Raw genomic sequence first — 15,460 nt, 5'->3', positions numbered from 1 at the left:
GGTTTTGGAAAAGGCTCCTGAGAAAATCTTCCTTAGGGCAGTTGGAGCTTCCCTGTTATAAGGACATCGAGGAGGCATAAAGTGGCAGTGGTAACTGTCCTGTAACCTTTGTCTTGTTAATTTTTCTTGGTTTAACGGAAAGGATCTGCTCTTCTAGGAAAGGGAGAGAAAGAACTGCCACCAGCAGTAAATGTTTATCCCATTCTTTTCATGAAGTTTTTTATTTCTCACTGGATGTGTGTAGGGATTCAGACTTGCTATCCTGCAGTCAGCAGGAGAGAGAGATCTTCTATTTTTAAGACAGAAAATTATTCAAGGAAAAGAAGAATGTTTGATCATTGCTAGCTTGTCACTCTTCTAGTCTGATTAAAGCATATATATTCATTGCCTTGGCACTTAATGAGGAGCCAGGAGATGGCACCAAAAGTGCTACAGGATGTGCTCTGTAAGAATATTTACCTGTGTGTGTTGTAGCTGTTAAGAGGTATTAAAAGGGTTAGACATTGATGGCACACAAGAAAGGAAGAGAACAGTCTATTTATTTCCCTTTCAAATATACATGCTCTTAATTTGAAGTGCAGCTCTTGACTTAGTTCTTACATTATTTATTATTATTAGACACCAATGCCTTCTCAGCATATTTATTTTGTTAAATTACACCTCTGAAATTAAATGCAGCCTCTTGTCAGCTTTAATGTTCTTCTGCCTATTCTTATAATTATTATTGATAAGAGGTGACTTTCAAGTTACCAGCCAGTGGATTGATAAGGCAGCTGTTATTATGTTACCTGAGTGCTTTTTGGAAAGCTTAGCTCAAGGGCAAACCGTGATTTCCCTGGTGTGCAATGCTGAATCCCCAAGCCTGCAGACTGCTGGCAAAAGTGGTGTTTGTGGCTGTGCTGTGCCTGAGTGAGGTTTGAAAAGCTGCCCCCAAACTACCCCCAAGGTGCACAGCTGTGTGTGCCCGGCATCAATGAGCGTGGCGGCTCTTGGGGGTGCACAGTGGGGTACCCCCAGAGCTTAAATTTGGGCTGTCAGAGGGTTTCTGCTCCTTCCTCTTCTGCTCTTCCCTCTTGCTCTCTGATGCCCTTCTCTTCATTCTCAGGTAGTAGATCCTGTTGGCTTCTGGGTGGGTGACTTTGCAGAGGGGCATTCTGTAGAGGGCCGGGTTTTCGGACGTGATCAGCAGGAAGAACAGCGCTGAGAGGCAGAAGGGCCAGGTGCACACTGGCAGCCCGAGCTGGGGGGGGACAGAACACACACAGGGATGCACTTTGGTACCACTTTCTGGTCTCTTTGCTTATTCACAGAGTTGACAGAACTCAGAGAACTCACAGAATTCACAGATTGGAAGAGAACTTCAAGATCATCGAATCCAACCCATGCCCTAACACCTCAACCTATGTCTGCCTACTGCTAAATTCTTGCATTTGGGAAGCTGGGAGGGTCTGGCTTTCCCTGGAGACACCGTGGCTACCAGATGTAGATCCAGCTGCCCACGCTGAGGCATGTTTCCCACCTGGAGTGTGTGAGGCTGCACATAGCATCTGACATTGCTGGATCCCAGAAACATTTCAGCTTTCTGTGCTTTCTGGCACTGACCCCCTTGGAGAACACTGCTTTTGACCTGAGGCCTTGGAGAAGGTTTCCAAATTTGAGTGATGGAGTTAAAATCACGGGTGTGTAGTTTAATAGAAGTGTGTGCTTTCACATGGCGAAGGGTTTTAAATTTGAGTTTTTTACAATATAGTAATAGGTCTGGGACAAGATGGAGGATTTTGGGTGTTGTGTCTTTCAGTGCTTATCTTCCTTCTTCTTCATGATTTCAGGCAGTAGTTTCTAGTTGGACAGTTAGTGCTGCACTGCGGGGCACAGGAGTTTGGTTATTGGGTTAAAAGTATAAATAATAGAGATGTTAATTCTCTATTGGACTGTTTAGCTTTAAGCTTGTAGCTAGCTGGATCTCTCTCCGTTTTGCTCACTTTTAGCTGGTAGCTAAAAAAAGCAGAATTTTCTGTACTTTTGATAAGACTTAATAAACAACCAAGCCTGAATACAAGAAAATTCATTTCCTTCGTGTATTTTTTAATCCTGCCTCTGAATGAAGGCAGAAGAGACTCCAGACAAACCACTAATTAAACGGTGCAAAAACGCCACCACTGTTACAACGCTGCAGACATCAGTCCTGCCAGAGGTGCAGCTTCAATTCTGGTGCTGAGTGGAGCCTGGCACCAGCATTGAAGCAACTGAATCAGGCTCCAGGGCTCGGATGACTGCAGTGAAAGCCCAGACACCCAGGTCACACGCAGACACTTGAATTCTCTAATAAAAGAGCCAAATTCTACCCTCTCTCCTCTGTAAAACATGGAGAGTATCATTCACGCATATTCACTCTCCCCAGTGACTCTGTGACACTGGCATCACATCCAACCCTCAGCCCTCTCTGTTCCCTCACCTCTGGACCTGAATTGAGGTCTTCCAAAAGCCAGATCACAGGGGTAAAAAGTAGATGTCCTTTTTCCTGATGCTTCCCAAAAGCAGGTGTGCTTAAAGCAGCCCATATGCAGGGATCTACATAGTACTGAGAGGGTGCCAGATGAAAACATTCAGTGCACAAAGCTGCTAGTTCTAATCTTTTTTTTCTTTTAAGTTAATAAATCAATTTAATTAAAATATGGTTTTGCTTTAATCTCTCAGATCTTAAAGAAGAAACAGAGCCTGGCATTTCTGTCTTCACTCCTTTCTTGATTTGTCCAAATATAATAACTTTGTACAAAAGAGAACTGTCTCCCCCTCATTTTAGTTCTCATACCCAGTTCAAACTTCAGTAATATCTGTGGGCATGGTTGGATAAAGACCTTGAAAGAAGAAAATGAAAATTTAGATAATTTGGAATTGCTGAAAGATAAGGTTCAGCTAAGTATTTATTCTCAAACCATATGCTGTTGCTGTAACTCACATATACATACACAACCCTGTTGTGGATAACATGCTCCAAAGGTCTTGAAATCTTATTATCAGATATAAAGTCTTCAGGGGCACAATTCAGCTGACACAGGGCTTGTACAAGACGTGCCAACTGGCTGCAACATTCTCATTTCAGTGTTGTCAAAGCTGACATGGAGAATTTTGAGATATTTCCTTCAACATTATATGTGAGCAAATCAAGATGCAGTTAAAAAAAAATTTAAAAATTAGGTAAAACACAAAACCCCACACTTACCACAGAGAGGGCATTAGCAAGAGCTGCTCCGGAGTAAGCACAAAATAATGCTGAGAAGAGAAGATCAAAGAGGGCTCAGAATGAGAAAAATATTGTTCAGTTCTCCAAAGAAAATATAAAAGCCAGCAACGTTGTCCAAAAGCATAGCATAATATCCTCCCAGCTACCTAATGTGAGGATCACTGCTGGAATTCAACAATTAGCTGAGATGTCCCCAGAGAAAATGGCCTCAAGTTGCTCCAGGGGAGATTTAGGTTGAATATTAGGGGAAGATTTCTTCCCAGAAAGTGTTGTGCCACCCTGGCAGAGCTGCCCTAGGCAGTAGAGCAGTCCTCATCCCTGGAGGGATTTAAAAGCCATGTGGATGTGGCATTTGGGGACATGGGTCAGTAGTGGCCTGGGCAGTGCTGGGGGAAGAGTTGGACTTTAGGATCTTGGAGATGTTTTCCAGCACAAATGATTCTGTGATTACATTTTGTCCTATCTGCTCTGTAGAGATGGATGGTGAATGAAGAACATGTTTTTGTCAAGATGAAGTGATGGTGGCATTTCTTTTATCTTTAATTTATTTTTATTTGTCATGACTGACCCACATGCAGTGGGAATTGCAGGAATTCTCCAGCATTCTGAAACTGGACTTCAGAAGTTCTCTGCCCTGTGGCTTCATACCAGAACCAATTACCAAGAAGTCTCCTTGCCCCAGGACCCCAGGGATGGCAGGAACAGGAGGCAAGGTGAGGCACCCAGGGGCTATGTCAAGGAAGGAAAAGCTGCTGAGAAATCCAGAAACTGTGCTCATGACACTGAGATAAAGATAACTGGAGCCTGGGCATATATTCAGAGGAATGTCTTTAAGGGAAATTTCTTAAACTGTTGCCATAGTGGCTGATTTTGGCTGCTGTTGGACATGAGGGTCTTTGGGTAGATGGATTTTAAACTGACCTGGTGCAACAGCTCCCTTCTTATGACACATTTTCCTCAGTGACACAATTATGAAAAGGCTGCTTCTATGTTTTTGTTGAGTCGCTACTTTGTTAAACATGCTCATGGATTAATTTGTGCTCATTTCACAAGCAGAACTTCCACCTTTTCTAGATGTTTCCACCTTGTCAGGCTCTCATGCTATTCTTTCTGCACTCCCACAATCAAGCCCAATGCTGATGCCACCAGAGAAACAGCTCTTGTACAGTACCTACTTTTGGGACAGACAGAGTTGGCTCTAAACCTGTGCTCCCCATGAGCTGCCCACCTGAACAAATTTTTATCTTCCTTTATATAAAAGATACTCACCACAGGATTTTTGTCTTCCTTTATATAAAAGATACTCACCACAGGCAAGGGACAGCAGGTGCGTCTGCCAGGTCAGGGCGTAGAACATGCCCCCGATGGCAATGCAGGCCAGGGCACAGTTGTAGTTGTGTAAGCCAAGGTAGATGCTGTCAAATGGGGATGCAATGCTCAGGGCTGCGAGACAAAGGGCAAGGCTGTGAGGGTCAGGCATGACAGGAACCTGCCGGAGGAATCTGTCGTCTCTTCCTCATAACATCAAGATTTGTCTGTTCTCACACATACAGAAAAGGGAGGATGTCAAAGGATGCTCTTTATTTTGGAGCTCTGATAATATCCCTGCAGCGGAATTTGGCCCAGTCTCAAAGGTTTAATCCAGACAAAACTCCCAGTGTATTCACTGAGTGTGTTGTAGCTACACACAGTGGTGGAGGATCCAGCCAGAGTGTGGGAGAACCTTCTCACCTGGGTGTTTTTGCAGAAAGCTGTGCTCACACACACTGTTAAACCTCATACATACCCCAGTTTTGAATATTAGAGGCACAACTGCATGTCTTGTGGGAGCAAGCAGAGTTTTCCATTTTTTCCTAGTGACATTTGTGAGATATAGGTGGTCATTTCACCTGTGCAGTGGAAATTCTCCATGGGGATGGGAGCTGGGGGTCTGCCCCAAATCTGACTTCTCAGAAACTTCTGCAGGATTTCTCACAAGCTTCAGGAGTACCAGTGAAAAAGAAAGGTCAATATGTAGTGCACAGGCCACTTTCCTGACGCTTGTAATATTTATGTATTTCCTGCTATATTGTCCTCATCTGTCCTCTGTTTTATCACCATGCTTGTCCCCAGGAACTTTCCACTGACCTTTCCTTTCCAGATTGAATGTCACACCTGTACAAGACCTGCCATATGCTCTTAGCCATACAAATTGTGGGCAGTTTTATTTAAAATCATGAATATAAGACAGATACCTCTTGTACAAAGTGCTTCAGAGCACAGAGAACTTGTTGGATCACTGCCTTTTCCCAAGAATCAGACTACATTTATTCATCATCAATATTTGCTAAAATTGGTCACTTAAGTGCCATTAATGTTGTCTAACTTCAAGGGTCTGCTTCTTTCAATATTGTTTCTCTCTGGTTAGTGGAGAGACAGAACATTTTTAGTGGCATTCTTTTTGGTATTTTGACAAATCCACAGCAGGATTGAGCCAACTGCATCCCAGAAAAGTCTGTTTCTCTTCCTGGACTGATTAGTTCTGAGGCAGACCTTTGCTTATGGTCATCATTTAAAACAATTGTCGTAGCAATAATTTAGTTCTGAAAGCCTTTATCTAGGTTTCCTCATGCTCTCCATGGGATTTGTCATATCCAGTGGCTAGAAGGTTAAGTAAGGTGGAACAAACTACCTGGCTGAGTTGCAAATCTAACAAAAATTACAAAGTTTAGAGAAAACCTGCTTCTGTTCTTGCCCGCACTGCGCTGTGTGACTGTTGTGTGACCTTTACTAGGAGCTTTCAAATTTGGAGACATTTTGGAAAATGAGAGTGCTGCCCCAACTACTGCCAAGCTGATGCAACTTTAAAGTCTGAACTTTAAAGAATCCAGCCTGTATCAAGATATCTTGGTAGCAAAAATGATTGGTCAGTATTTCTTACCTGCAAACATCCCCACGGTGGATCCAATTGCAGCATGTAAAAAAATCAGTGGGGAGGAGATGAGCAGAGCCACAAGGAAAATGCCTCCAGTCCAGGGGTTTCCACAACCATAGACTTGGCCAATACCAACTGGGATGGATTGCAAGAGCTGCAGCAGATTGCATAAAAAGGCTTGTTATTTATTTATTGTCTGTGCCCTGAGGGACACAGCAGATATTTTGTCCAAGCTAGTGGCTGAAAAGGGAAGGAAGAAACCCTGACTCTGAGTTGGACTCTGAGTACTCACAGAATCCTAGAATGGTTTGAATTGGAAGGGACCTTAGAGATCACCTCGTTCCACCCCCTGCCATGGGCAGGAACACCTTCCACTGTCCCAGGCTGTTACAAGTCTTGTCCAACCTGGCCTTGGACACTGCCAGGGATCCAGGGGCAGCCACAGCTGCTCTGGGCACCCTGTGCCAGGGCCTGCCCACCCTCACAGGGAAGAGTTATTTCCTAATACCAAATCTAAACCTACTCCCTTTCAAAATGAAGCAGTTTTTCTTTGGGGGGAATGCCTTCAAATGTCTCTCCAGCCTCTTATAAGTAGTGTCCCTCCACCTTTCCTACACAATCTCTCCTGGTACTGGAAGGCCTGTTTTAGGTCACCCCAAAGCCTTCTCCCTTTCTAGGCTGAACAATCCCCGTTCTCTCAGCCTTTCCCCTCAGCAGAGCTGCTCCATCCCTCTGATCCCCTTGGTGCCTCCTGTGGATTCACTCCAGCAGCTGCACGTCCTTGTGCTGTTGGAGCCCAGGGCTGGAGGCAGCTCTGCAGGTGGGCTCTCACCTGAGCACAGGGGCACAATCCCCCCTGCCCTGCTGCCCACGCTGGGGGATCAGCCCAGGGCAGGGGGGTTCAGGCTGGGGCAGGTCCAGCTCTCACCCACAGCACCCCCAGCTCCTTCTCCCAGGGCTGCTCCCTCTGCTCATCCCCAGCCTGGATCGACCCCAGGGGCTGCCCTGACTCAGGTGCAGCTCCAGCACCTGGCCTGGTTAAACCCCATGAGATTCCCATGGGCCACTTCTCCAGCCTGGCCAGGTCCCTCTGGATGCCATCCCAGCCTCCAGGTGTGCCAGCTGCACCTCCCAGCTTGGTGCCACCTGCAAATTCACTGAGGGTGCCCCTGATCCCTCTGCCTGTGTCATCAATGAAGATTTTCAATAACACTGGTGTCCATATGGACCCCTGAGGGACAGCACGTGTCCCTGATGTCCCCTGGGACCCTGAGCCATTGACCACAACCCTCTGGATCCATTACCCTGTTCTCCTTCGGGAAGGCGACCCTCCAGAGCTACACATGAGGGGACTGGGTACAAATGAGTTTCTGTCACTTTGAAATACTGATGCTCCCTCTGAGCTTTCCTATTGACACTGACTGTGTTGCTGATGTTTTTTAACCATATCTGGACAGCAAGAGGCCATATCCAGATATCCATGATGTACTCTTAAGACTAGTTTTGGGACAACCTGAGTTTGAGTGGAATGAGAGGCTCATGTTCTCTCCTCCCTCAGGCTCTACCAGCCTTTCTGCTGGATCAACCAGGGCCATCCCTGAGGATTCTGTGCATTGCTCTGTTTGCACTGAACCAAGCCATGTACCTCTGTGAATTGCTCCTGAGCCATTCTGACCCAGCTGAAAGTGTTACCCAGAGGTGAATGCCTTCGTGCACACCTTCTTAGTGAAATACTATAAACCTGTTGGTGTGAAGCTTACCAGTGGCACATTGATGTCAGACCAGGTGATATTGGGCACTGCAGCTATGGGCTTGATGAGAGTTGTGGGGAAGAAGGGGTTGTAGTGTCCTGTGGCTGCCAGGTACAGGGTCACTGCAATGTTGAAGGGCAGAGTGAAAACAGGAAGGTCCCACTTGCTGAAGATGGATCCCAAAGCACTGGACAGGACTGGGCTGAGAACAGGAGAAGAAATACAATTAATAACTTTATAGTGATAAATAATAAATTTATAGTGATGAGACAGCCTGCCTCTTTGGTCACAAAGTGGTAATTTTGGCAAATAAAGGCCAGTACAATTCCTTGTAGCAATGTCAGGTGGGGAATACCTTAATATCTTAATCTGCATCAAATAAAGAGTTGTAGAAAGCTGTTCATCTTTCTGAAAAAAATAATCTCACATCCACGTATGGATTCCAATACAGCATTTGGGCATGAACAGAGACAGGCAATCTGGCTTATTATTCAGTTTAAAATTTGAACAAGAATCAGAAAAGGAAATTTTGGGGATGCCATGTGAAGGACTGTGGAGAACTTTAGATGGCCTAAAAAAGCTGCTGTCTGGAGGTGACAGAAAAGAGTTGGAAATTATGCAGTTTGCTTTTTTGGGCCTTTGTTTTGTTTTGTTCTTGTTTAAACAGTTTGAAGGGTATCAGGAGATGGCTCTGGAAGAGAAATAAAGCAGAAGACATGACCAAAGACGGTGGAAAACCTTTCATTAAGAAAAATGGAAATATTTACTATGTTAGACACTATTTTTGGGGACTATGAGGCCCAGCAGACTGTAAGATGAAGCCACCAGTGTGGCACAGATGGGAAAGGTGTTGGTACCAGACTTCACTCAGACCTTGACTGATGTAATTTTGTGCTGCCCAGGTAACATCCAAAATCATACAGTGTTTACTGAAAACTGAGACTTGTTTTTAAATAGCTTGATTCAATATTTTTAGCATGTAAAGTATATGAGTTTAGACAGCCTAGAGTCAGAACACAAAAAGCATATAAACTTTGAAACATCATGGCCTTATCCAAAGTTCTTGTCTGTAGAACCTGGGATATAATCTTTGCTTGATCTGCTTTTATCAGGACATTTCCAGACTGCCTGATTTCTACCTGAAGTGTGTGTCTTACACGAAGGACATTATGGGAGCATATTGGGCAATATCTGATTTTTATGGGTCCTAGAAAGCTCAAGGATGAGAAATCCAGGATAAGAATGGCCAGACCTTGGTGCAAATGACCTGTGTTCTCCTTCCAGCTGAGCTCTTCTGCTGCAGGTGAGCTGAATAGCTCTTATGGTCTACTCCAAGTAGCAACGAACATTGCGGCTTACAAAAAATAAATTTAAACATTTTAATTTTTCGAGGAACTGCATTTGAGCCCTAGAAGGTCATTAAGCTGGTTATAATAAAAAACGATCCCATCCAAATTATGTGACATTTCAAAAGCAACATCTTGTGCCCTGCTGTATAGACACTATCAGTGGGAAAAATGCTTTGTTCTCCCTGTGTAATCTCACGTGAAGCCTATTCTTTTTTTGACAAGTTTGGTTCCCAAAGGAGTTTACAGATTTCTTTGCTTGCAGCTGTAGAAAAAAAAATAAAAATCAGTATTTCAGTGAAAATGGTGTCCTAATTTCTGTGCTGAAATACAAAGCTTCTGTCACTTGCACATCTTATCAGGAAAAAAGGAAACAGTTAAACAAATGCTGACTTCTATAGCTGAAAGTCAAAGTATCGGTTAAAAAAATCACTGAAGTGTCTGATTTTAAAATATTTCAGCTCTACCCTCAAGACTTGTGAACTAAACAATAAAGAAAATTTTGAACAAAAGGCCTCAAGGAATTCTGGCAGATAAGACAAACTAAACATTCTTGCAACATATCTTGGGTTTTGAGAGATTGTTATAAAATGACCTTTGCTGAGAATGACTAAAGAAATGAAATATAAAACAAATCTGATCTTAAAAGCAGTGAAAATCCAATAATGGCTTGCATCTTACTGCTTACAGTGATTAAAATGTGACTATTAAATTAATTTCAGTTAAGGCTGTTAAACAGATTCTGCAGTGCTGTTCAGATCCATATGTAAAAATGGCAGAATTTAATCCTGGAAGGACACAGCCTGTCCTTTGGAGCTACTTGGAGGAATTAATTTTGCTCATGAGTGGTTGCACATCTGAGAAGGGGAATATTGGATTCAGCCCCGGGATGAGCACAGGGCTGGTTCTGGATGAGGAAGGAGCATTTTGGTTTTGGGTGCAATGAGCTGCAACCGGTGCATGTTTTGCTGCTGAGGGCCATTTCCAGAGGATTTGGGTGGGGCTGCTTTACCTGTGGGCTATAATCAGTTTTTCTGTGCCCTCCATGAGCCCCACAAGCTCTGTGTGCTGGCGAGCACAACCCTCCAGTGCCATCAATCTTGTTGGAAGGAGCCCTGGTCACTGAGAATTTTTGACTTTCAGTGTGACAGGCACTGACGCCCAGGAGAACACTGCATTTGACCTGAGGCCCTGGAGAAGGCTTCCAAAATCGAGTGCTAGAACTGGGATCATGGGGGTGGAGTTTGAATAGAAGTGTGTAATGACACATGGTGGAAAACTTTGACTTAAAGGTTTTAGAATATAGTAATATATATAAAGCAAGATGGAGGTTTTAGGGTGAAGGCTAGTCTTTCTTTTTCACCTTCTTCTTCATGGTCTAGGTGATATTGTGTGTTTGGGTAAAAAAGTCCAGATGGTTGGTTATTGGATTAAAAGTAAAAATAATTTAGGTGGTATTTTGTAATTGAGCAGTTCACCCTTAAAAGGCCTTGTGGAGAGAGAGAGAGAGATAGAGCTAAAAAAACCCCAAAAAACCCGATTTTTTTTAGTTTGTTAGCCTGACGTGCTGTAAAACTCATGGTTTGTGATACTGTAATATAGACAAGAACTAACAAACATCTGAGTCCAAACAAGAAATCCCATCTCACTCATTTAATCCCAACCCTGGAAAAGAAGACAACCCACGACAGTCACTGGTGTAGGGCAGGGGGGCCCTCAGTGTGTCTGAGCTGTTTGTAGCCAGACCCATCCTTTGAGAATTGTCCCTAGGAGGGGCAGGGCACTTACCAGGCTGCAGATATCACTGCCACAGGGGGGAGAAGCCACCAGTAGTAGTCCCCTTTGTCCGAGTAGACAGCCATGAGCAGGCCCACCAGCATCCCGTTGTAGCCGTGCAGCCCAGCTGCGATGGATGACCTGTGACCAAAACAAGTGACAGGCAAAAAGCTTTGCTGAAGGTGGCCGTGGTGGCTTGAAAACGTTTTTTGAAATGTTTCATTTGGTGAGATTTGGGTAGTTTCTTTTGTGTTTGACAAGGATTAATTAGAGCTGGATTTTTTAAAAAATTGATACATTGCTAGGCTAATGAGAAAGTTGATGTGTTTTTGTGAAATGTATATGTAAAGATAAAAAAATTTGGGAAAGGCTTTTTTTTTTTATTTATTTAAAAAATTTTTTAAATTTTTTTATTTTTTTGTTTGTTTGGTTTTTTGGGTTTTTTTGTGTTTTTTTATAAGATAACACTGTCCCGGGCCCCTTTTATGTGTCCTGAGCTGGGCAGGGGCGGGTGGGCTTTAACATAAGACTTGAAAAGTTGCAGGGCTCTGTTTTCAACAAAAGCTCCAATAACTAAAGGGAAGCAAAAATTATTACTAAGATTTGAATCCTTCTTTCCCCTCTGGTGTGGCTAAGGAGCCTGCCCAGGGTGGCCCAGAGCAGTTCCAGGGAGGCCAAGCCTGCCTTAGGAGTGAGACAGGCCCCGCCACTGGGACAAACAAAAATACAATTTGTAAATGACCTGCCCTTGGTGGAAGGCATGAAAAAGCAGTGAGATTACTGATGTACTGCCTTGCAGTGTGGAAAGGGAAAGTTTGGGGACTGCTGGACGATGGAGGGGGGTGGTTGTGACTCAAAGGGCCTGCGTGGTTGTGAGGGTGGCCATCAGGGAGAAAGAACTGCCTGTTTTCAGGAGGACACACAGCCACAGGGACAGGCCAGCTCTTCTTGGGCCACAGCTCTGTCTTCACCTGAGTCTTGTGTCTCTAACAAGGAGCAGGCTTTCCGAGTAGGCTCTGAATTCTATCAGAAGCATCAGTTTTAATCCAGGGCACAAGGTGCCACCTACCTGTCCTGGCTGAGGGCCAGCGCGGTTAACGTGGACACAGTGGTTCCAGTGCAGCCTGTGAGCATCCACCAGGGGCTCTGGATGAAAAGCCCCACCAAAATTATCAGCCCGCTGAGAGGGTTGTTGACAAACATCACCTGGGAGGTCCCTCGCAAGATCCAGTCCACCAGCTGAATGATTAAGGGTTTGTCTGGGGGAGATCAAGGCAAAACACTGTTGAAAATGTTTTTTTTTATTTTTTATTTTTTTTTTTAACAAGGCACAATCTCTGCAGCCCCTTTCTGGGCACAGAGCACAGGTGGAATATTAGCAGTTCTGTAAAACAAGTCTCTGATTGATTGTTGTCTCTGCATATTTTGCATCAGGCACTTGAGAATTAATAAGGATGGACTGGGCACTGCTGTAAAATTCATGGAGGGACAGACAAACAAATAATTTATTTATAATGGTCAGAGAATAGTCAAAGGATTACTTGCATGGTAGATCACTTTAGACTCTGCTATAAATTCAATAAGGAGACAGACTTTTTTGGTGTATAATTCAAATGCAGAGGGGAACTCTGAAAATACTTTGTACTTATATAGGGAAATATGAAAAGGAAGCAATTTTGATGTTTTAGGAAGAAAATCAGCAACCCTGAACATGGAGGTATGGTGTATATAGGAGATGGGGTTAAAGGTTTCTGAAAGGTATTTTAAGAGCTAAAGAACCTAAATTGGAAAGCAGTAATTATAGCTTGGACTGTACTCAGGGCAAAGAGGCATTTCCAGAGGACAAAGAGTTATTGCTCTTTAGAGAAGGTTATTGAACCTAGGCAGAGTAAACAGACACCAGCACAGATCCCTCAGGTGAGTGCAGGGGGAAGGTGGGATGAGGGCACTGCAATAACTTTTTGCTGCTGGTTCTCCTACTGCAAATTGACTTGAGTTTTTCTTCTGCCTCTCTTCTGGGAAAACTGCAACCATTTCTGAACTGCTGTGTGTTATTAAAGGATGATGCAAGGGAGAATGGATGGGAAAGGGGAGCTGCTTGCAGGTACAAGATGTTCAGATGTTCATGCAGTGTGCATATGCAGCTTTTCTCTTCTTCAGGATTTGAAATCAATGTCTTAATTTGATTGTTCATGCAGTGTAAGGGTATTTTCTGAATATGTGCAATGACTTATTCCTAAGAACTCCTTCCAGGCAGGGTTAAGGAGGAGAAACAAGGAGGAGAAGGAGGAGGAGGAAGGGCTTCCTTAGAGGAAAATGACCACGCTTGTCTGAATTTATTTTAACTAATATTTGGTGCTGAGCTATGCAACAGGTATGAGCGGTACACTTAGTTTCAGACACAAGTATTAGCTGTAAAAATTCACATATAACCAGAGGACAGTGGCCAAAGCTTTCCAGAACACTGAGTAAGAAAAGCTGTCTACAAAGCAGAGACCACTGAAGAAAAAAGGAAACAGGAGGAGATATTCCCCTGTGTCTGAAGATCACACTGGCCTGTCTGTAAATGGATGTCTCCTATTTCTCTCACATTGATGGAGGTGCACTGCTAACAACCCTAGCCTTGACAGAGGACCCACAGTCTTGCACAGCCTCTCAAAGCCTCCCCCCCAGTAATTACAGGCAGGTTGGACTGTCTGCTCATGCATTGCTCCTGTCTGGACAGTGAACCTTTGAGATCAGTCTTGGCTTCTATCTTATGGCATTGTAACACCCTCTCAGTGCATATTGCTCCCCCAAGGCTGGGAACTCAAGGGCCTCTGCCTCTATCAGGAGGCAATTCCCTGTCATCAGCCCACAGGTGGATGAGAGACAGTGGCTGATCCAAGGCAGTTACAAATGAGACACAAGCCCCAGCCCTGCCATGTGACTGTGGCCACTGCTGTGTGAGACTTGATGCTAATGACTTGTAACTGATTAAGTGTGAAAGACTTCTTAGGACTGTGCTGAATTTGCCTGCTGCCATAGTGATGGACAGAGGATGCAGTGAGACTGCCTTCCTGAGAGTGAGATAATTAAAAGGCCAGAGTTTGCAATGAGCTTGAGCCATGCTGCTTCTGCTCTGCCTCAGGGGGTGAAGCACACTTCATTGGAAGTTCTGTTGGCAATATGGACATCCCCAAACACATCCTTCTGCTTACTTTTCATCCACTCTCCATATTCTTCCATTTCTCCCGTGAGATATCCAAAACTATGGTGGATCCAGTTTCCACTTCTCCACAGCAGGTCCTGGGCTCTTGGCATTTCCTTCTTGTACATCTCCCTCTCACTGGGATGTTCAGTCACAACAATCTCGCCAAGCTCCATCCTCTTTTGGGTGATGGTAAAGGGTAACTGTAAATCACAGAAACAGGGTGTTAGAAAAACCTTTTGTGTTGGGCTCTGACAACCTCCAGAACCCAGTGGTGATCTCTTTTATCAAAGGTGGGATGTTTATGGAGAAGAGATCTGCTGGGAGAGGTGTGTGCTGCAGTGGTGTCTCCTCTCAGTGCCCTTCTGCTGTCTTGGGGCTGTGGCACAGACACAGAGCTGCAGGGGAAAAGAGAGATGAGGCAAGGGTGCCTTGCAGCATCCCATCTTTGCTCCAGCTCCTGATGCAGCCTGTGACAAGCTGCTGGTTGGACATGAGATATGACATCTGCCAAAAAACTGAGTAGCACCTGTGTGCTGGACATGCTTGGCTGAGTGTAGCTATTGTGGCAGGTTTTGAGAAGGGAACCTGCTGAAGTTTGTCCAGCAGTGAGCTGGAGGCAAGCAATGCAAATTGCCAGGACAGCAGCAAAGAGTAGAGGATAAGAAAATACAAGAGGAGAGGCTGAAGAGTGTGTCCTTTTTAATGTTGTGAGTTGGTGCTTTTGTGTATCACCAGGAATCTATGATGCTCCTCATTCCACATCTGCCTTCGACAGACCATCAAGAGCAACCTGGGGTAACATCAAAGCACTGCACAGAAATCAGCATCCACATGTGGCTTTTGACAAGGACAAGAGCATTGGCTCAGGGCTGTGTGCTCCTTAGTTAGCAAGTGAATATTCAGCAGGAGTAGGGGTTTATTAATCTTCCAATTACAGTTTCAGGGCTTTGCTCATTAAAAAGCCTATTACCATATAAACCTTAAAGAGAAAATACACAAATAAACTGCACTGCAGCCTGCTGAGCTACACTGCAGGTCACACCCTCAAAATTACATCCCTGCTGCCTGGGAGGGAGCCTGGCATCAGCTGTGGGATTTGCTCTGATGATTTTCATATCGGGTGGCTGGGTTTCTTCCAGGTGTTGCCCCAAAGTGGACTGTGCTATGAAGGGCTTGCCCCCTGTTTTGTGGAATATGGGCACCATCTTCCGGCGGGATCCTGTTTGTGGATGGCTC

At 44.5% G+C, this 15,460-nt stretch overlaps 1 protein-coding gene across 1 annotated transcript; it reads right to left on the bottom strand.

The window, feature by feature from the left end:
* Positions 1 to 570: 570 nt before the first annotated feature.
* LOC106865006 (urea transporter 2-like) lies at positions 571 to 14,397 on the bottom strand. Its single transcript, XM_014894827.2, has 8 exons — positions 14,232 to 14,397; positions 12,101 to 12,290; positions 11,044 to 11,172; positions 7,919 to 8,111; positions 6,165 to 6,312; positions 4,553 to 4,687; positions 3,224 to 3,273; positions 571 to 1,240 (listed from the first exon to the last, which is right to left on the bottom strand). The coding sequence occupies exons 1-8, from the start codon at positions 14,395 to 14,397 to the stop codon at positions 971 to 973; spliced, it is 1,281 nt and encodes a 426-aa protein (XP_014750313.2). The 3' UTR covers positions 571 to 970.
* Positions 14,398 to 15,460: the final 1,063 nt, after the last annotated feature.

This window comes from Sturnus vulgaris, chromosome Z (genome assembly GCF_052056855.1).
Source record: "Sturnus vulgaris isolate bStuVul1 chromosome Z, bStuVul1.hap1, whole genome shotgun sequence".
In the NCBI taxonomy this organism is placed as follows: domain Eukaryota; kingdom Metazoa; phylum Chordata; class Aves; order Passeriformes; family Sturnidae; genus Sturnus; species Sturnus vulgaris.
Note: the sequence above shows the minus strand (reverse complement) of the source record. Positions and strands in the feature narration are given on the sequence as shown.

Bases quoted from the DNA above. Each gene is read 5' to 3' on its own strand.
- LOC106865006 (XM_014894827.2), bottom strand. From the start codon at position 14,397: ATGGAGCTTGGCGAGATTGTTGTGACTGAACATCCCAGTGAGAGGGAG. The intron at 8,112-11,043 runs GTAAGTGCCCTG...TCCTGTTCTCAG, and splicing joins GCAGTGATATCTGCAGCCTG to CCCAGTCCTGTCCAGTGCTT. The intron at 3,274-4,552 runs GTGAGTATCTTT...TTCTCTTCTCAG, and splicing joins CCTGCTGTCCCTTGCCTGTG to CATTATTTTGTGCTTACTCC.